Source organism: Pseudochaenichthys georgianus, chromosome 15 (assembly GCF_902827115.2).
Source record: "Pseudochaenichthys georgianus chromosome 15, fPseGeo1.2, whole genome shotgun sequence".
Taxonomy (NCBI): domain Eukaryota; kingdom Metazoa; phylum Chordata; class Actinopteri; order Perciformes; family Channichthyidae; genus Pseudochaenichthys; species Pseudochaenichthys georgianus.
The window spans coordinates 15,299,683-15,322,465 of record NC_047517.1 but is presented as its reverse complement, the minus strand read 5'-3'; the positions used below and the strand labels follow the sequence as shown (position 1 = coordinate 15,322,465).

Below are 22,783 nucleotides of genomic sequence, written 5' to 3'. Positions count from 1 at the left end.
TTAGTTACACCTGAGTAAAATTCAGGTAAGGTGATTGTCAAGTGCCAACAATCAGGAGTGATATTTGATAGTTGGCGCGTCGAAAGGAGCCAGTTGAGGTGGTTCGGGCACCTAGTTAGGATGCCACCTGGGCGCCTCCCTAGGGAGGTGTTTCAGGCACGTCCAGCTGGGAAGAGACCAAGGGGTAGACCTAGGACCAGGTGGAGAGATTATATCTCTTCGCTGGCCTGGGAGCGCCTTGGGATCCCCCAGTCAAAGCTGGTTGATGTGGCCAGGGAAAAGAAAGTTTGGCGCTCTCTGCTGGAACTGCTACCCCCGCGACCCGACCACGGATAAGCGGGAGAAGATGGATGGATGGATGCTTGAGAAGACTAAACATTTATCTGCAATTGACATGAATGGAAACAAGTAATAAAGTATATTCATTACTCGTTATTCTCTACTAATAGTTACTTAAAGACTGTATATTATGGCTATTTTGCACATCCCTTTCAAGATTTCAAGATTTTCAAAGGTTTATTGACATATCATATACACAACTACGGTGTATGCAATGAATGAAAATCTTGGGTCACAGGTTCCTCAACAGCACATTACAAGACATATATCAATATGTGTGTACCTCCACCATTAAACTGTCATATTCTGCACATGTCTTATACTATCTACATACATAGAGTATAATTAATATGTATAATATCAGTTAAAATAAGTGCTTCAATATAGTTAACATTGCAGGAAAGCAATATATTAGACGTTAAGTACTTTGTCAGGCTTAATATTTATCTGTAGATACAGTAGATACCCCCAAAGTTTTTTTCTTATTTAAAAGAAGACCTTAATCTAAAGTATTATTTCATGTTTAAATAAAGGTTAATTCGTTTTTCTGTTTTGCACCTCCTCCTATTAATATCTTTGTACATCCTGCACTAAACTGTTTTATTGTAGAGATCACTTATATTATCGTCTTGATTTTTTATATTCTATATTTCTATCACAGACCTTCTACTTTCCCCCTATGAAAGTATGTACTCTTAATATTTTTTTAATCAAATATAACACATAAAAACAATAATTCAATAACGTGCTTTAACCACTAGGTGGTGCACACAAGGTACACACAGCCATAATAACTTTGTATTATTAGTGTAGGACACTTATGTATGTACAACATCTGAAGATGTGTAGTTTTAATTCATGCTTTCACATACATTTGCAGCATATTGCTATACTATTTCAGACTCAGTATTTACATTCTTATATTCAAAGAAAATCAGTAATATCTTTAAAAACTACAAGTCCTTTTATATCAGCTGTGCACAATTATGGTGTAAATTATATAACCTATCTATGAATTAGATCAAATGTGAAAGTCAGCCGAATTAGTGTTGATACTGCAAGGAGACGTATTGTGTGAAGAGAAATTGAAGATGTTGTTTAATTGTTGATATATTTATGATTCACGTCAAGTATTCAGTTTCAGCGGCATTTCTTCCAGTTTTTCCAAAGGTCTTCTCATCAGGGCTCTATAAATAAAGAACTACGGCAGATCTGTAATATGTAATGCAGCCGAACCGTGTATTACAATGCCATTATGTGATGACTTTCAAAGATAAAAGCAAGAACACTCGGAATTAAGTATTCTTTTATTCTTTTAAAATGTTTTCCGGATTTCATATCATATAAACACCAAATCCCAGCATACATTGCGGCTAAAACATCCAATCAGCGAGCTTAAACCATAGCTGAGGATCTTGGGTAATCGCTCGAAATGCCTACATCTGTTTCTGTTTTTTTTAAATTCAGTTCCGGACGGACGCCAAAAAAGCCCGAGATTATGGAATTAAACCAATAAATAAAAGCAAGGATAATTGTGTGTTATTGGTGAGTAAATAACAGTGTGTTATTTTGAAAAGAATAATAAATTAGAAGGAAAAAAAGATTTAAAAAAATACAGATTTCAGTATTCTGAGGCTCTGAGCCCCATTTATTTTCCAACAAAAGTCCGAAATTATACGATTTAAAATAAAAGCAATAATTGTGGCTTGATATTGAGTAAGAACATGTTTTTATGAACCACACAGCTTCCGGTCTTCCACGACCCGACGGAAGAAAAAGACGTGCTGCAGGCACGAAACACATTACCAGTAGAAATACATCGTGCTACATCGTGCTGTGCAACACGAAAAAAAGGGGGAAATCGTGTTGGTGAACACGAATCAATAGATTAAAAATCGTGTTGGTGAACACGAAATGCCATGAGACTGGGTTGGCTAACATGCTCCCACTGACAATGCTAACATGCTTATGTTTGTGTAATGACACCCATAGCAACAAATCTATAGAATACTATAGAAAAATCTATGGACGAATTCTATAGAAAATGTCTGTAGAATACTACAGGATTTTTGCAGACATACTATAGAAATTGCTCTGGAACCTTACTTCTGGATAGGGGTTGGACTCTATTCTTCTCCGGAGTTGCTCAAGGTGTGAGGCGCCGGGCGGGTGTGGGGATACTCACAAGTCCCCGGTTAGGTGCTTCGTTGTTGGAGTTTACCCCAGTGGACGAGAGGGTCGCCTCCCTACGCCTGCGGGTTATGGGGGGGAAAACTCTGACTGTTGTGTGTGCTTATGCACCCAACAGCAGTTCAGAGTATACGGCCTTCTTGGAGACCCTGGAAAGAGTCCTGTATGGGGCTCCTGAAGGGGACTCTTTAATCTTGCTGGGAGACTTCAACGCACATGTGGGCAATGATGGAGACACTTGGAGGGGCGTGATTGGGAGGAACGGCCCCCCTGATCTGAACCGGAGTGGTGGTTTGTTACTGGACTTCTGTGCTAGTCATGGATTGGCCATAACAAATACCATGTTCGAACATAAGGATGCTCATAAGTGTACGTGGTACCAGAGCACCCTAGGCAGAAGGTCCATGATCGATTTCGTTATCGTATCATCGGACCTGAGGCCGTATGTTTTGGACACTCGGGAAAGAGAGGGGCGGAGTTGTCAACTGATCACCATCTGGTGGTGAGTTGGGTCGAGTGGCGGGGGAAGCCTCTGGATAGATCTGGTAAGCCCAAACGTGTAGTTCGGGTGAACTGGGAACGTCTGGAGGAGGCCCAAGTTCAGGAGGCCTTCAACTCGCACCTCCGGCGGAGCTTTTCGGGCATTCCTGTGGAGGTTGGGGACATTGAACCAGAGTGGTCGGTGTTCAAAGCCTCTATTGCCGAAGCCGCGGCGGGGAGCTGTGGTCTCAAGGTCCTAGGTGCCTCAAGGGGCGGTAACCCTCGAACCTCCTGGTGGACACCGGTGGTCAGGGAAGCCGTCCGACTGAAGAAGGAGGCCTTCAGGGATTTGTTATCCCGGGGGACTCCCGAGGCAGTTACAAGGTACCGACAGGCCCAAAGGGCAGCAGCCTCATCCGTGGCCGAGGCAAAGCAGCGGGTGTGGGAGAAGTTCGGAGAAGACATGGAGAAGGACTTTCGGGCGGCACCAAAGTTGTTCTGGAAAACTGTCCGACACCTCAGGAGGGGGAAGCAGGGAACCATCCAAGCTGTGTACAGTAAGGATGGGACGTTGTTGACCTCAACTGATGGAGTGTTAGGGCGTTGGAAGGAACACTTTGAGGAACTCCTGAACCCGACAACTCCGCCCTCTATGTTAGAGGCAGAGCTGGAGTATGACGGGGGATCAACACCAATCTCCCGGGGGGAGGTCACTGAGGTCGTCAAACAACTCCACAGTGGCAAAGCCCCGGGGGTGGATGAGATCCGCCCGGAAATGCTGAAGGCTCTGGGTGTTGAGGGACTGTCATGGTTGACACGTCTCATCAACGTTGCGTGGAAGTCGGAAACGGTACCGAAGGAGTATGGGGTGAGGGGGTCTCTACTCAGGGCCATCCAATCTCTGTACTCCCAAAGCGAGAGCTGTGTCCGGGTCCTCGGCAGTAAGTCGGACCCATTTCCGGTGAGGGTTGGCCTCCGCCAGGGCTGCGCTTTTTCACCAATCCTGTTTGTAATATACATGGATCGGATTTCGAGGCGTAGTCGTGGGGGAGGGGGTCTGCAGTTCGGTGGACTAAGGATTGCACCACTGCTTTTTGAAGATGATGTGGTTCTAATGGCTTCATCGGTCTGCGACCTTCAGCACTCACTGGATCGGTTCGCAACCGAGTGTGAAGCGGCTGGGATGAGGATCAGCACCTCCAAATCTGAGGCCATGGTTCTCAGCAGGAAACCGATGGACTGTCCACTCCAAGTAGGGAATGAGTCCTTACCCCAAGTGAAGGAGTTCAAGTATCTCTGGGTCTTGTTCTCGAATGAGGGAACAATGGAGCGTGAGATGGGCCGGAGAATCGGAGCAGCGGGAGCGGTACTGCAGTCGCTTTACCGCACCGTTGTGACGAAAAGGGAGCTGAGCCAGAAGGCAAAGCTCTCTGTCTACCGGGCCATTTTCGTTCATGACCGAAAGAACGAGATCGCGGATACAATCGGCCGAGATGGGTTTCCTCCGCCGGGTGGCTGGTGTCTCCCTTAGGGATAAGGTGAGAAGTTCGGTCATCAGGGAGGGACTCGGAGTTGAGCCGCTCCTCCTTCGCGTCGAAAGGAGCCAGTTGAGGTGGTTTGGGCACCTAGTTAGGATGCCACCTGGGCGCCTCCCTAGGGAGGTGTTCCAGGCACGTCCAGCTGGGAAGAGACCAAGGGGTAGACCTAGGACCAGGTGGAGGGATTATATCTCTTCGCTGGCCTGGGAGCGCCTTGGGATCCCCCAGTCAGAGCTGGTTGATGTCGCCAGGGAAAAGAAAGTTTGGGGCTCTCTGCTGGAACTGCTACCCCCGTGACCCGACCACGGATAAGCGGGAGAAGATGGATGGATGGATGGATGGATATATATGTTAAGACTTTTCTCGTTCTTAATATAGACTATATTTAGGGTTGATATGTGTTGACCATAGACTGTATATATATATATATATATATATATATATGTGTTGACCTTACTTTAAAATAGCAGATCTCTGTGACCGGATATAGTTTGGCTTAGACAGGGCCGCCCCTCCCTACAGGCCAATCACGCAGGCTGCATGGGGCCCCGCCTTGCGCAGGGGGCCCCGCTCAGAGGGCCTCAGCTGCTGTGCGCAGTTCTCCGCTCAGTTCTCCGCGCACCCCCCGCAAGAGTGAGAGATGACAAGGGGAGCATGTCTGTAACCCGACACCGTTGTAATGTATCGACATCTGACCAATCACGGCTTTGATACGGCCACTAGTGCAGGTAAAGAGATGTCGGTGAAAATACAGTTTCAGTCCGGCGCAAAAAACAAAACATGAAGAAACTAGAGCGTCACTCGAAGGTGGGTTATTGTATGAGTCAAATGTACAACTTGCGAATGTTGGATAAGTCAAATTGCCAATTGCCATATTAAAACATCAGCTGCAATTCAGGACATGAAGAAGGCAGTCTCTGCAGAGCATATAGGCTAATGGAGATGCAGTTATTTCCAGCATTCTTTATTTAACATTCATTCAAGTATGTGATGCCTTTTATCTGCTAATGTACAGGAGGAAGAGTGATACACTGTCTGTCTAGTTGGCTTACATAACAGTTACAGTTTGCAGCCTAAAAGACATGGAGCATTTTTTTCCCCTTTTATTCATTTTTATGTCAATTTGCACATGTCATGGTGATGCTCAGCCTCTCCCCTTAACTCCTAACAGTCATCATCATGTCAACCACAACACAGAGAAATACTGATAGAAATATGTGTCTAGTTGTTGATACATTGCTGACAGAGGGAACTACATTTGAATACAGATTGAAGAAATATCAGTTTTTGAGCATGTCATAAGCATGTTTTGTCTTGACTATATTATAATAAAACAATATAGTATTTATATTATTGAATTGATTATGATTATTATTATTAGTAGAAGTTTAATTGCATTAATTATATTTTAATCTTTTTGAGGCTAGTATTTGGCAGGAAATGCAGACGTATTCACCTGTAAACGCATACTGAACGACATACATGCACATTTACCATTTACCTCACTGTATAAAAAAGTAACTGTTGATAATAATAATAATAATAATAATAATAAACAGGAATTATATTTGCACATTTTTTTTCACTCCTGTCGGTTGGGGTGGGGGGCCTCATCTCACAATGTCGCTTGGGGCCCCAAGTTGGCAAGGGGCGGCCCTGGGCTTAGACTAAGGATTGCACCCCACGAGGACGCATACAGTAAAACGCATACGCAAAAAAGTCTTCCGTTCACACGCATTCGATGCATTAACGTGTCCGTTCACACTAGACCGCTGGAAATGCTGTAGTACATATGCCAGGCCTGTAAGTGGCGCTGCTGCCGCCACAAAGTACACCAAAAGCAGCGAAGAAGACCCTGGTGCATGGTTGCCCTTCTGTTTATTCTCCGCGGTGGACGGCGTGTTCTCCTGCTGTATATCTCTGAGGTAGTCCACCAGCAGATAAACCCCCCCCCCCCCCCCACAGAGGCAAGGCAACAAAACTTAAAATAAGAAGCAGCATTTTATGGCACGCTATGCATGGGACCACCTTGAGGGGGTTTGCCGACATGTTGTTTCAGTAAATTAAAGGGTGTTTCATGTTGTCGTTGCTGTGGACCTTCTTAATACCTTGGAAAATGCCGTTTAATACTTTTTAATAGCCTTAATTTTCGCTAAATTGATTTATCAACTTTTAATACTTTTTAAGACCCCGCGGACACCCTGTATAGAATTTCTGTAGAATATAGGCAAATATTCTATATAATTCACCTATGAATTTTACTATAGATTCCACCAAATAATTTATAGAATCCTATAGAAAATTGCTATTGTTTTCTATACAATTGTTCTGCAGAACTTATAACATTAATTTACGGGAATTGTCCTTAAAGGTTTTACAGAATTTAACCTTTAATAAAAGTACAGCACTAAAACTTCTACGGGCAAAAAACCCGTAAAAAATGACTGGCAGCAGGCTGCCAAACAAAAACCATAAAATTAAAGTAAAAATACTTTAACTGAAATAAAGTGCAAAAGCAATTGGTATACAGAAATTGTCCTTAAAGATTTTAGAGGAAACTTTCCTCTCTTTTCAAAATCCATTGTCTTAAAATGTTACATTAAAATACCTTAAATAAAGTTCTGATGAGAAACACAGTTTTTTACATTTTCTTTTATTAGATTTGTATGATCAAACACTAAAATAAATACAGAAACTAAAGTTCTACAGGGAGAATACTGTTATTTTACAGCTTTCTAACATTTTCCAATCAAACAGGTTCACAAAATGTTCTGTAGGAAACAATTACTCTGAAAACTTAAAATATAAAAATATTTGTAGAATTATAGTACAACTAATGATTACAGCATTTCATATTTAAACATCATACTTATAAACAGTAGAAACAAAAAGTAAGATTACTTTGAAACATTCTCAACTGAAAATAACAGAAATTGCAAAATGGCGACATATGTTCACATTGTCAATTTGAAGGAGCAGTGTGCAGGATTTAGTACGTCTAACAATGGGGATGTATGTAGGTTCCAACCAATGGATAACTTGTTCACTCACCCTCCTATCCCAAGTTTGTAGGATAATGTATATTGGCTGCAAAAAACTTGAGGCCCAATCATGTTTCCTCTGTCCATTCTGCACTACTGTAGACGTGGCAGTGCAACCTAGAGGACAAAAAGATCAGAATCAGAAACGGGTTTATTGCCAGGTATGTTCACACGTATGAGGAGGTGTCGTACATACAATAAAAAAATGTAAAAACTACACAGATAGCGAACTATATTAAGAAATAGAATGCAATAAATTATAGAATATAAAATATGGGCAGTAAGCAATATTTAAACATTGCATTATTTACCATCCTGTGATCTCCATGCAGAGTCTGCGTTGTGGCTGAGGTAAAGTGTCAGTGGGGGGGGCGGGCCTTGTTGAGGTGCCGAGAGGTTCTGGTCCTGATGGAGAGAGGTTCTGGTCCTGATGGAGAGAGGTTTTGGTCCTGATGGAGAGAGGTTCTGGTCCTGATGGAGAGAGGTTTTGGTCCTGATGGTGCGCAGCCTCCAGCCAGAGGGTTGTGTTGAAGGCAGAGCTGAAGTCCACAAACAGGATCCTGGCATAGGTTCCTGCTGTGTCCAGGTGCTGGAGGAGGAAGTGAAGTGATAACTATTAGTAAACCATAATGATGGATGTTATTATCAGGGCATTAATTATTTCATAAGTTTAGAAGGGGGGAACATAGTCTAACAAGTTAGCTTTTGTTAATTTTACCTCGAGCCAAACTTCTGATACTTGTTTCTGAAATCCCTTTCTCTTAAAGTGAATAAATAAAACATAAAACAATGGAGGTGACCCTAAAACTAACCACTGGATTGCTTGTCTAACATGACCTAGTCCATAAGTGAGGTAAGGGTGGGAACAATCAAACACACCCTCCCAGGCACTACGTGTTAGCGAAGTAAAAACTGGGATTTCGAAGAGGAAGATATGCTTGCTCAATTCTTAATAATAAAGAAAAACCAACAAATTGAGCACTTGAGTCTTCATTAGCAGTGCCTAGCTACAGCTGCGGAGCTTCGGTCAATACCACCAACAGTCTATTTCCTTAAAATGGTACATATCGATGAATCTATATTTTCATCTTCAGGTGATTAAATCTGCATAATGTCCCTGTACAATAAGATTCGAGCATTTTGTAATCCAGTGAGGAAATTCAAGACCAGTAAATATTGATTGATTAAACAACACTAAATAAAATGTTAGTGCTTTCTTCAAACTCAGACTCTCTGCTGCGGCTGTACCTCAAAGACAAAACAATTGTCTTATGATCTTTGTTGAACAAGGTCTGATTTTCCTGTACATGTACAATGTGGGGTATTTTTAAATACTTTACTAAACCACATTCAATACTACGTTAGACACAAGTTAGTTATTACTCACATATCAAAGTATTTTCATCTGCAAGATGGAAGAATAGCTGGATGCTGCCTGGAGAGACTGATGAGGGACACAGGCTGGCTTCAGCAGCTTTCCACACAAAGCCATCACATCTTCTCTTCCATAGTCCTCACTGTCCACTGGTGCTCTGTCAAAAGAGTGAACATCACAGCCGTCATGTTAACCCTTTGTTACACAACATACAACCAACATGTGTCAAAAGTGACCCGAATTAGTGTTAATTGTAAATATCTTTGCAATAAATTACTTTAACCATTCAGGATTCCAGGTATTCCTCAATTAACCTGTTTTGGATCAACACCAATTTGTATTTTTCCCTTTCTTACTTTTTTAATAAAAATCATGTTTGTATCACTACACTTCTAAGGCACAACATGGGTCAAACATTACCCGTATTATTTTTGAGTGTTTCTTTACTATACATTTTCAAAAATAATAAATGTTAGCAGTGATTTGGACCAAGCATGTATGATGTAGTAATACAACAAGTATTTTAGTTCACACAGTGTGACATTAGCTAGTCATGTTAGCTTGTAATATATAGAGCAGAGCTAACTAGCAAGTTAGCCAAACGTTAGCGGTTAATGCTATGCTAGCTGTTACTGAACATTAACAAATTAGATTCCGCTATAAGAAAGCTGTGAAACTTTACATTAAACTTGGCGACAACATTGTGACACCCCGCTGCATGTTTATGTGTAATTCTCCCGTGTTGGAGACGAGAGGGTGGCGTGGCAGCACTGCAATAAGCTGTAAGCTAACGTTAGCAGCCACCTGTTAAGCCAGGTTTCCCGGGCGCAACATCTTGCAAGAAACAGCATCTCAGGGCTTCTTAACATTTAACAACCTATTAATGATGAATACCAACTTAACGGAAAGAAACTCAGCTAACTAGAAGAAGAAACGTAACCTTAAATAAAAAATAAAACATTCACAAACTAAGGATTATCTAAATACATATTTAACTCCATTACAGTTGCAGGACTCACCAGATCTCAAGTCTTCTGTTCTTTGTTGACGTCCCGATGCTCATATTTAACGTGTAAAACGATCCCAATATTAATCCATAAACTCCTGCAGCAGACATACAGACAGCTGTAGCTCGCAGGAGGAGACCCACTCAAACTGACGTGGATGTTTCAAATGTGAACGACAGGCGCGGACAGTTCTCATTGGCAGGTTTCTTCGATTACGTTTATATTAACCAATCAGGAGTGTTGTGGACTCATTCCAAACATGCCTGACTTGTCTGCCGTGTTTTGGCTGAATTCTATTTCAAGTGCCGTAGCTCTGGCTGTCGGCCAGAATCCGAAAACCATACATTATACTGTAAAACTAAGGCTTATTACTGTATATTGACCAATGGGAGGAAAAAAACAGCAACATAAATAAAACAAGGATAACTGTGACTTGTTGAGTAAATAACAGTGTGTGTTTTAAACCTTAGTCCTCCCTGCAGAAATGTCTCCACTTTCTATAATTTTAATTTTTTTTAATGATATTGTTAGGAATTTAATGAGAACATATTTATTTACTTTTGTTTCAACATTGGATATTTTGTGTTTGTGGTGGATTCAATCGAATATTGAGAAAATGATTTATGTAAAAAGGTTTTAATTACATTTTACGTTTTTTTTTAGAGCCGGGACTCGATTAAAAAAATTAATCTAATTAATTAGAGGCTTTGTAATTAATTAATCGAAATTAATCGCATTTTTAATCAAATATACATATTTGACCTGAGAACAGTGAGAAGCAATTTTCACATGGATTTTACTGCAAGTGGTCTACAGTCCAAGTGCATGACATTAAGGATTTTGGGAGATGGCCCTGTGGGCCATCTAAGCTAATTTAAAGATGGCCCTGAGCCCAATAGAGATTGCCCTGAAAAATGCACGCGGACGAAATGGCACGAAGGGTTTGGGGGGCCTAGAAAGTTTTGATTTTTGCAGGTCTTAGATGCTGTCTGGTGCATTCTCTAGACTGAATTATAAGATGAACCACCACAATATTATATTGTACAATTTCAATTTTATTCTTCATTTCACTTGTTTGTTTGTTCTTGTTTGTGTTTGCTCGCTTGCATGCCCTGCATAGCTATAAGACATACTTAAGTTGTTGGTCAAAACACTTTGTAATGTTTTCTACTTTTTTCCATCTGGGAAGGCATTTGCCTTCATTAGATGGAAAAAAGTAGAAAACATTACATTCAGTTATAACTGCCAAAACAAACATTATTTACACTATTATGGCCCCTGTTAAAAATGTTTGTAATGTTAACTACTGTAAGTTGGTCGAACGAATGCCTCCTCATCCGGAAGCTGACCGAGCAGCAGTCGAGAGGAGCCGAGCGCATCCGCGAAGCACACGTCAGAGTTCCCGTTAGCCGGCAAATCTAAATATCTTCGGTCAAAATAATTTCCCTTTAGAGCAATACCGCTTCAGTTGCGCCACTTATGTGACAGACAAGAAGAGTATGTGACAGACAAGAATAGTCAACTCTAATGTCTAACACTTAATGTGGAGAAAGAGATGTCCTGTATGGGTTGATTGTGTGTTGATCTGTTGGTAATGCCTCGGGGTTCCGGTGGGCATGTAAACAAATGCATAATGCTGCGCTATACTTTGTGGCCTCATCCAGTTGCATAGCGACACTTATTGTGTAGTTGTCTTTTAATAAGCAGGTAGTCATATCATTAGCTAGAACTAGCTGGATCTGATCGATATGGACATAAAGTCTAATCTGACGGGAGAGAGATCAGCTGCTGCTGACGAGTCGAGACTCGACACGCAGCTCTGCATAAGCACATGCAGCGGTGAGCAGAACAAAACACACACTTCAGGTTGGAATATCACACGTAGCTATTTTAATTACCTCTCAAACTACCTAAACTAGTTATAGATATGTTTACTTTTACTGTCGGGTCACTCATTACTGGATCCGCGAGCTGCATGATACTGGCAAAAAAGATTGCCCGATCGGGCAACCAGCAGGTGAGGCTTCATTGCCCGAGCTAAATACTAATGGCCCCGGGCCATTAAGTTTGAGAAACCGGCTCGAGATCGCTAGAATTTGAAAATACACAACCGGAGAAAATCTGCCACTTCCTTATAGAGCCCCTCCTCCAACACACACGAACGCGCACATGACCAATGAGGGCACGAGATAAGTTTGTGCCCCGATGGAAGGCTGACAGGCAGGTAGGCCAGCCGGCCCGGCTAAACGGATTGGTTGTACTTTTTACAGTATTACGGCTTCTACAGATGAAATCTTTTTATGGATTTTTTGTCAAAGCACTTCAGATATTCATTGCTATCGGGATGTTAAGAGCATTCCATGGAATATAACAAAAAGTGTATCTCGAGCCGGTTTCTGAAACTTACCTACCCCACCTTTAATATCCGCCATTTTACAGGATTTTGCAAGTTATTTAAAAAAACATGATAATTACTATAAACATTTACAGTTATTTCCTGTAAAATTACGATCTTTTTTTACAATGTATAATAGACTGCAAAACAGAGTAGAGTACTGCAGACTCCAATGAGTTGTTTATAACAGACTCACACTAACAATAGATATTGTTATGTCACTTAGCTTTAATCTCCAGTTGTAACAGATAATTAGTTACATAATATAAGTGATCAATGTATACATACAGATCAGGGTTTCCGCTAGGATTTTTTCTCGACGGTCAAATGTCCGGGCAGATTTTATTTTACCGGACAAATTTGAAACTTACCGGTCATATTTCAATAATAATAATAATAGTTGTGTAGCAGAGTTTCCGTTAGCAGGTAATTACCGGACTATGAGCAGATATGCTGATGTTTAAAACTCAGTTCACGGGGCTCATTTTGATATTGCTTCAGTTTATAATCGTAACAGATCGAAAAAAATTCAGATTAATTTTTCAATAAATGATTCCACAAACAACAAACAACATAATTATTACATTCAAACAAACTACTTGTAGTAGATAACGTACATTATTCAGAAGTTTACATCAACTTTGAATAATAACACGGGAGAAACGGAGCCTCTCTTTTCCCCTCTCCCTCCCCCTCTCTCCTGACAGCAGTCAGTTTCTTAAACAGCTCCTGCAGCGCGCTAAACAGAGGGCGGGGCTTCAGGTGATTCTGCAGAGCTGCGTGTCTCGGTCATCATCAGCATCATCTTTATTTAAAGAGACTCTTGGTCCAGACAACACTCAAATACATACAACACTCAAATACAAACTAAAAAAAGGCAGCCATACCAATGTTTCCACAGAGGTGACTGGTATCGTACAGCACTGAGACACGGATTTGAAAGCAGCATAATGACAGAGTTATGAGAAACATTCAATCGACAGATGAATTTGTACATCAGACCTCTCAAAAGAGCATGGAACGTGTTGACTCGTGCATTACAGAACATTTCACTTGCACTGCACCACCTTGGTTTTCTAAGCAGTATACGCAAACAGTCATTATATGCAACCTGGAGCTTCCGGAGGCTCGCCTTCTTATACTTGACCCACAAGGGGGCAGTATAGAGAGGAGTGCAATACGCTCTAAAGAGGTTCACCTTAACCTTATCTGAACACCAAGAGAATTTTCTAGCCAACATGTTGGCTTGTATATATAAGACACGCCGCTGTCTATACATGTCATCATCATCAGCCATTTCATCTGTGATGATGTGTCCCAGATACTTCGTGTTACAGCAAACAGACAGCACCTGTCCTGACAGATAGAATGTTGGAAAACAAAGGTTCTTATCCCCTGTTGCTCTACAGATCATTACAGCGCTCTTCTTAGCATTGTATTTAACGTCAAATTTGACTCCGTAATCAGAACAAACATTTAGCAACTGTTGAAAACAAGCACTGCTAGGAGAAACAATTGCCAGATCATCGGCATACATAAGATGGTTTACAATCACATTACCAATCACACACCCTGTTTTACGGACACTTAAATCATCTGATAGATCATTCATATAGATATTAAAAAGGCTCGGTGAGAGGAGCCCCCCCTGGCGGACTCCATTACCAACACCAAATGGCGCCGAGACTGCATTCCCCCATTTGATCCGCATGCTCTGGTTGGCATACCAATAAGCCAGGATCCTAATTATACTGTTAGGCACACCTCTTTGTCTCAATTTTAAAAACAGTTTATGATGGTTAACTCGGTCAAAAGCCTTCGAGGCATCAATGAAACCAATCAGAACAGTGGAATTCTGTCTTCTATATGTTTCTACCATTTCCTTCAAAGCATAGATGCATAGCTCAGTACCATGCTTAGCCTTGAAGCCAAACTGGTTATCTGAGGTACATAAATAAGAACATAGTCTATCCAACAAAATTCTTTCCAGGACTTTGGATAACACACTGGCCAGAGCAATTGGTCTATAGTTATCCAAGCTCCCTACCTTGCCCGCTTTGTCCTTAATGACAGGGACCAAGGTAACCGTCAACATGGAGTCTGGCAACATACCATGAGTCATGAGGCCGGTAAAACAAATGGCAAGAAGAACTGCAACCTTCGGGCTTGCCAGTTTAAGGTGCTCTGCAGTGATTCGGTCAGAGCCGCATGCTTTGTTATCAGCTAGCTGTTCAATTGCTCGATAAACCTCTTTAGCTGTGATTCCCACTGTGTCACTTTTCACAACACTACCAACTTTGTAGGGGTCACTTTTAACACAATTAAGTATAGTAGAGTAATGTTGCCTCCACAACTCGGCTATGTTATCGGCTCCAGATACTCCCTCTATGGTACACGGTAATGACGTACTGGCCCTGTTCAGAGCTCTCACCTCCTTCCAGAAGCCAGTCACATCATTATGAAGGAGCTTTTCAGCCATCGAGTCCGCTCTCAATGTTTCTGTGTGTTTGTTGACATAACGAACTGCATATTTATATCTAGCATGTGTACGCTTTTTGAGATCCAGGACAGGCCCCTCTCTGGGCCTTCCTGCCTGGACCCAGGCCCCAAAAGCATTCTTGGCTTCAGCGTATTGATCAGCCACATGTGTATTCCACCCTGGCTTGACGTTGTGTCTCTTCCTAGAGTAGGTACAGCACGGTATACTGGCCTCCCATACAGCTCCCACAATACAATCATACATGTTACAGAGGTCTTCACGGTGAGAGCTTTCATTACAACCCACATCAACACACAGAGTTGCCACTTTGGGTAGATATACATCACTTAATAGGACATCAGTTCTCCCATAGTACAATAGCCTATCCTCATTTGTGAGCTTGGACCAGTCCACTTTAGTGGTACAGGCATGTTTAGCCTCCTGAGACATCTCAGGGAGACTATCACAATCTAGTGACATTATAAAAGGAATGTGATCTGACATTGATGCCTCATACACAATCTCAATTGATCTTACAATGTCATGGGCATTAGCGGTGCTTATGCAATGGTCAAGCCATGAAGTTGTATGCCAGGCCTCGCTTATATATGAATAGCTATCTGTAGGCAGAAGTATTTGGCTTGATAATATAAGATTGTTATCATCACAAAACTGTAGCATATGCTTAGCAAACAAGGACCTTTTGTCTGATATGTCAGCATTCATATCACCCACTACATAAACACTGGAGGAATGATTATCAACAATAAAAGAATGTATAAAAGCAAGTCTGTTCAGGTATTCATCTTCATTATGCTGTGACTCATATGGTGTATATACATTGAGAATGCTAAACTCCTTGTTATTCATTTTGATCTGTACAGCAATACACCAGTCAACTTCAAGCCTGATGACATTAATGACAGCGTCCAGCTTTTGTGCCACAGGATAGCCACGCCCCCTGCTATCCTTCCTCTCACTATTCCCAGAGATAGGTCCGTAGTGGACTCACCAGCCCCGTGAAAATTGTCATTAAGAGAGTTCAACTTTCCCAAGTCCTGCTTAGGTAAGAAAGTTTCTTGCAAGCATAAAATGTCACATTTTTGTAGCAAGTTGTCCACCACTACACGTCGGATCCTATCAGCAGCGCTGTTGCCCAGGCGCAGCCCGCGACAGTTAAATGATCCAACCCGCATAACCTTTAGCTAAGCAGCTCAGCCGTAGCCCCATTCAGTACCCTCGCACCAGCAAAAGGTCTAGCTCTGCTAGCCCCTATCACCTCCGCTTTACGTGGTTCATAGTATCGCCTCACAACTGAGCCTTCAGGCCAGAGTTCTGGGTTAAACATCTCCGCAACTTCATTGCACTCAGCACACACTTTAAACGAGCTATATCTGCTGCTCGCAGTGTCAATACGGTGACAGTTAACATCACGGCCGAGTTGTTCAGTTAGATATTCGGACAGTGTCTCAGCGTCAAGGTCTGGCGAGAATTTGGTAGCAAAAACACTCACCAACTTCGTACGGATCACTTTTATATTCCCTTGTGCAGCAGTGCCAACAATAGGCTTAGGCATCCTCCGTTCAGGTTTCCCAACAAGCTGTTTAGATAAGGCAGACTGGCCCTCGGCCCTATTCCTCCGACCTCGGCCCTGTTTCACAACTTGACTCCATACCTGCGAATTTACCGCAGTTCCTCCAGGGCTCACACAGGCACTCACGGTCCCTGACGCAGCGAGCGGGTCAACACAGTTGGGATGTACATCAGTAGAAGAGCCGGGGGGGCTCGCATCCTTCACCGACACCGCACCATCCTGGCCATCACCCTGAGCGCTCCCACAGGTAATTTCAGTGTCACTTGGTACAGCCAGTCCTCCACCATGACTCGGCTCCAACTGACGTTCTACGGCAGCAACTCTGCTGTCCATGGTCGCAGCCACAGCACGCAGGTTCTGACCGATATCTGCCTGAACTTCCACTACGTGTCTTAATGCGCAAACCTCGCTGTGCAGTCGCTCCATCTTGCTCAGCAGGTTGGACACATCCAGGTTGTTAAACGTAACCGGCGGCAGCTCATCCAGGTAGTGGGAGACAAAACGGGGGATGTTTTCACCGCATTCATTTAGTACTTTTAGACAGCTTTTGATATTGTTTACATCCTTATGGTTGCCTTTAAAGGTCACACACCGCTGCTTGGTTTCAGGACAGAGTTCAAACAACGTCTTTTTAGAAGTCTCGATCCATTCGGATTCAAAGGTGTTAGAGGCTACAAGGACTATCTCGTCCTGGGTCATAGTTTTAATTTTAACCGCCAGGAAGTTGAGTAACTCATCCTCTACAATAACTAGGCCGTCAACAGTCTTGTATATTGTAGGTTTTAATCGAGGCCAGTGGTTTGAATCAGGAGCTACCGAGCCACGACACACACCATCAGCCATCTTGGTCAGACTCAGCAGCTGATCTGATCTCTCTCTCGCGTCCGGTTACACTTCACTCGCGTTTATGTCCATATCGATCAGATCCAGCTCTCCTGATCGGCCTTTATAGAGAGCACCGATCAAACTATTAAGAGTGAATATCGGCCGATAATGACCGGCGGCCGATCGATCGGAGCCTCCCTAATTATTACCAGACATCTTGACCGTCAGGTTTTGAATTTACCGGTTTTTTATAAATTTTACCAGCTAAAAACCGGTAATTACCGGCTAACGGAAACCCTGATACAGATGCAGTCACAGAAATTCTGGAGCATTTACATCAGAATACAAGGACAGTGACATTCATTCAGTTTAGAGTTCCATTCCAATATGTTGTATGGTTGTATATGGTTATGTATAGGTTACATAATTTAATTGGGCACATAATCCAGTATACAGTTGTAAAGATTTCAAAGGGACCCATACAGCTTTTGCAAAGCAGCTCAGTTCCACAAAATGATGTAGATTACTATGATTTTCATTCATTTTCAAGACGAGTTTTATATAATTCTATAGAATTTAGTATAGGTTGCATCAGAGAGAAAATGTCATGCATGTTTTCTTTGAATGCTATAGATTTCTACACATTTCTATAGATTTCTATAGATTTCTACAGATATGTCATGAGTCGGTTCTGTCCTATAGAATTCTTTAGATTGTTATAGTTTTAATTATTATAAGTTTTTAGAAAAGTACACATTTATAGTATTCTACAGAATGATCTAGAGATTTCTATAGTATTCTATAGAATTCTTTAGCATGGCTTACAAATACGACTATGTTCTATAACATGCTATAGATTTCTACAAGATTCTATAGGATTCTATAGGATGTTATAGATTTTTTTGCTAAAGGCATGTTCATCATTAAAGTTTCGTTTTAGCCTGTTAACATTTTCTTTTTAGCACTAAACACATTATTTTCTTATTCAAAGAAAGGTTTCATGGGAATGCATTTCAGAAAAATGCTAGCTAAAAACTTTTAACTGGAACAAATGAAGGCTATCAAGAGTGGCCCATCTCTAACACTGATATGAAAAGCAACAGGCAGACTTAAGCATACACACGTTTATTTAAACTCTCAAAGTGCAGCACAACTGATGCAGAAGAACACAACACACACTAAGCACAGAGTTACATTCACACACACACTCGACTGCCTCAGTAGCACAGTGCAATCCGACAGCAGGTCCGTTGAAGCATACATTCATTGAACTGAACTTGGGATACAGCAAACGTCTGTGGATGCATAACGTCCGATTGTTCATTTGCATATTATAACTTAGTGATAACCATGTTCTGATAACAGGACGGAGATTTTTCATATAAACATCCAAAATTGGTTTCTGAATTATGTGTTCAAGTGAAGAGTTCCCATCACGGCAACAAAGGTAGGCTCCAACAAGTTGACAAGATACATTAGGCTCATCTGTTTTCTTGGACAAATGTCACACAGCTGCTTTTATTTAACACAAAATATATAAACGGTAAAACACAGCTCAAAGAGTTCTCAAGGCCAGACATGCGTATTCATAGAAAGTATTTTCTCACAAATGAAACTGGCATGCCAAGAAAGTTTCTTAAGTCTTACACTCTTTTTTCTTCAGACATCTATTCATAATGATTGATTATAATCTCTTTATTCTTATTTTTTCACTTTGATTCCTTTAGTCCATGAGAAGGTGAAATGAATGAAAAGAAAAATATACAGAATAACATGCACTGTTTATCATTGTGCATCCAATTTGAAAAAAATGAATATTTACTGTAATATTATTTATTTTCATTTCAGAATGACAATTTGAACATAAAAGTGACGCTACAAAAGTATCTATAGCACAAAAACAAAAAGGAAGATGATTAAAAGTCAGGGAATGAGAAACATAAATCCTCTGCTAATAAAGCAAAAATACTGCAACAGACATGACTTCTGAACATTTTTTCCAATATACACTGCACCATCTAATAGGTAATACTAAAATGACAAAATACAAACATCAAGTTGCCAGGTCAGGCGAATGCAGGTCTATAGAACATAATACATTTGTGTCACTTAATCAGAAAATCTGCTTCAAGATGTAAAAATATTACACCGTTCTGCAGTCTCGTGCTGAAAGACCAGCAAGGAGGTCACAAGTTGCTCTCCAGGCAACTCTCAGAGTCTCGTCAAGTCTCGTCACAGAGTCTTATGTGTAGTCGAGCACCTTTTTCTCCTCTCTTGCAAAAGGTTTTGTATTGCATCTGTGCAGGATAGGCTTTGCCAAAAACCTGCACACACATTCATAAACAGATTTAAAAAGCTGCCAATGGGTTTCCGTAATGATAGAAGCTGAATTGTGGCTGATTTCAGTAAATGGCGTTTAAAATTACTTTGAACAGAGAAGCTTACTTTTTCTATTCTATACGATGCAAATTACGGTGGCCATTTCAAGTGTTGCTTTCTACATAAATATGTGTCTTGACTGATATGACAAGATAATAAAAAGACAAAATAACCGTCTACTGTACATTTGGCTAGCTGCTCATTTTGTATCATACTGTTTTCATGTGCTACCTCCAGTTTTTCACCCTTAACGTTTCAGTGCAAATATATATAATCATTGCCTTTTCAGTAGCTTGGTTGGTTTCGAGGTAAACTGAGATTGCACCTTCCCATTAATGTCACAGCAATGGCTTAACATACACAGTAACCAGGGCAACAAAATGATTCGTCCTTTCTGACAGAACTTCCTAAAAAGGAAAAGAGCTACAAATCTTTGGTGTTTCTTTCGACATAACTACCCTAAATTAAGACTGGAAATATTAATAAATAATGGAACATTTACAAATGAATAAAACATCAGAATCGCTGCCCTGGGTTCAGGGCTGCCATCTCCTGAATGCTAGATGATCCATTTGTGGGGCTACAATGTGCTGAAAGCAATTTGAAATGCGTGGGCCATCTATTGGCCAACTCATATAGTCCTAATGTGCGCACAAGCAGCCGTAGCTGACCCCTCTCAATGAGAACTAATGCAGGATCAGATTGGAGTTTTTGTCTGTCAACTCCAGACACACTTGCACCCTGCCACTGGCACCTCCCTGTTATAGATTGAACTCATTGAGCTACAATTTAGGTTCATGTCCCTGTGCAACCACTGGGAACAAATGCAGGGCTTTTAAAACACAAGGAGACAAGGAGAAGGAAAGAAATTGGGAAGGGACAATATGCAGGACTGCTGAAGCCTATCCAAGCCCAAAGACAATGGGGAGAAATATAATGTCAAAAATGGGTGAATGTAGAATAGTAAAGTTGGGGAACATTGAATACTGTCCTTGATATGGAGCAGTGATTTTGTGCAAAAGCAAATTGGTTCTATATCTAGCTTTATGTCACAATTGACAATTGGATATTTTAAAAATCATTGTTCCAAATCCTTGGATGTTTAAAGGAAAACGCAATGTGCATTTTAAAGTATGACTGAAACACAATGTCATCAGATTTCATGCTATTAAATCCCATTAGCTTTGATTTATGGGGACATATACTCTTCTTAACTGGTTCGATTTAATGACTGATTGCTGTGACATTTCATGGGATGTTTCTGGGTATCTCCAACTTGCTTTCCCAATACTTCACAGCAAAACATTAAATGTACTCCAACATACCTGTCAACCTGTCAACCACATTTCTCATTAAGCCAAAAAATACAGCAACAACTGGAGATATTTTCCTCTTCCTTCACCGCCATTAGTAGGACGTGATTCCTCGGGTTTTCAGCCTGTTTTTCTCTCTTCCCTCTCAGAGGTGTTGTCCTATTTTTCATAAACTCCTCTCATACATCACATCTAAATCTAGATTTTTTACAACCCAAAAAAATAAACATGTGGGTGTCACCGAGACGGGGGTATGTACTGTAGATTGGTGTGTCGTATTAAAGTCCACTGGAATGTATTCAAGAGCCAGCCAGTCACTTGGAATGGGGAGAAAGGCTCGCTGGCTTAGTGAGGGTGTTGGGGGACGTCTCGGTGGTGGCCACTAGTCATACTGGGCCTTCAGTCAGGCCCTCCAGGGGAAGGCTGGTGGCATTGTCCGTGGGCTGCGGGTCGTCCTGGGGGTGCGAGGGCAGGTGGGCAGCAGCAGCCAGACTGGCGTAAGGCAGGTGGCAGTCCGTGTGCAGAAAGGGTGGGTAGTGCTGGCGGTAGCAGATATAGGCAAACAGCAACCCGATCACTCCTCCAACAACGGCGTCTGCAAAGTCGCAAAAACACGTATATTTTAACGTATGCATGTATAGTTAAATTTAGCCCATGTGGAGGAAGAAAAACAACACCTTGTCGAGAACAATCCATTACTGACTGGGCACATCTGAACAATGCAACAAACTATGGTCTCCTGTGTGCAAAGAAACATATTCTCCTATTATGGAAATCAAAATATGTGCCCAGATTTAAAGCTTGGATAACAACATTGACTGATACTCTGCATTTGGAAAGATTTATGACATTATGACATTTATCAATCAATCAATCAATGTTTATTTATATAGCCCAATATCACAAATGTTACATTTGTCTCAGTGGTCTTCACAGTGTGTACAGAATATCAGTATGACAATACGACACCCTCTGTCCTTAGACCCTCACATCGTACAAGGAAAAACTTCCAAAGAAAACCCAGTTTAAAGGGAAAAATGGGAGAAACCTCAGGGAGAGCAACAGAGGAGGGATCCCTCTCCCAGGACGGACAGACGTGCAATAGATGCCGTGTGTAAATTTATGTGAATTATATTAAATTAATCAATTGGCACATAGTAATAGTATATATCTTAGCCGTACAAAATCAGCATCTTCTTATTACTGAAGCATTATCTGAATTGAGAAAATTGTACACCTTATTCATTTGCATGAAGCATTAATGAAGTGTCCTGTAGCAAGCAGAGTTTGAACCAACCCCTCTCATGGGTTTGTTTTAAATACATACATTTTATTATCCCTAAGAACCATCCAAAAAGTTGTTGGAAAAGATGAATGTAAAAGACACAAAAATCGCTGGCGTCGAATTGTCTAAATATGACCCCATGCCCCTCTAACATCCTCTGCTCATGCCTGCTGTACTGTATGTGCAACAGGCATGTTTACAGCGTGATGGAAGTAAACTGAAAGGCAACGCGATGACTCTGTTTTACCGAGCACTGGGCCCACTTGCCTCCGGACAGGCTGTCTCTGTCATTTTGTCATTTCCGCTGAACAGTTTCGTATTATACCAACCCCCCTCTAAGCTATAATACATCATATAATATCATGCTGCCATGGTGAATAGTAAGCCTATATTGCCAGGTATAGATCATAATGACACAGCCAGCTGGTGGCTTGGACAGCTATAGTAGACGATTCCATTATATCAAAATTCTACTTTTCCATGGGGCCCACAGCACTTCCTTTATTTTCCCCTTCTGGGTGAAATGAAACATTGATTTCCACC

At 41.5% G+C, this 22,783-nt stretch overlaps 1 protein-coding gene across 1 annotated transcript in view; it reads right to left on the bottom strand.

The window, feature by feature from the left end:
• Window positions 1-18,392: 18,392 nt before the first annotated feature.
• plpp4 (phospholipid phosphatase 4) overlaps window positions 18,393-22,783 on the bottom strand; it is a 99,778-nt gene continuing 95,387 nt past the window's right edge. The window contains 1 exon segment of the mRNA XM_034101445.2: window positions 18,393-21,550. Within this exon segment, the coding sequence (XP_033957336.1) occupies window positions 21,342-21,550 (209 nt within the window). The 3' untranslated portion in view covers window positions 18,393-21,341.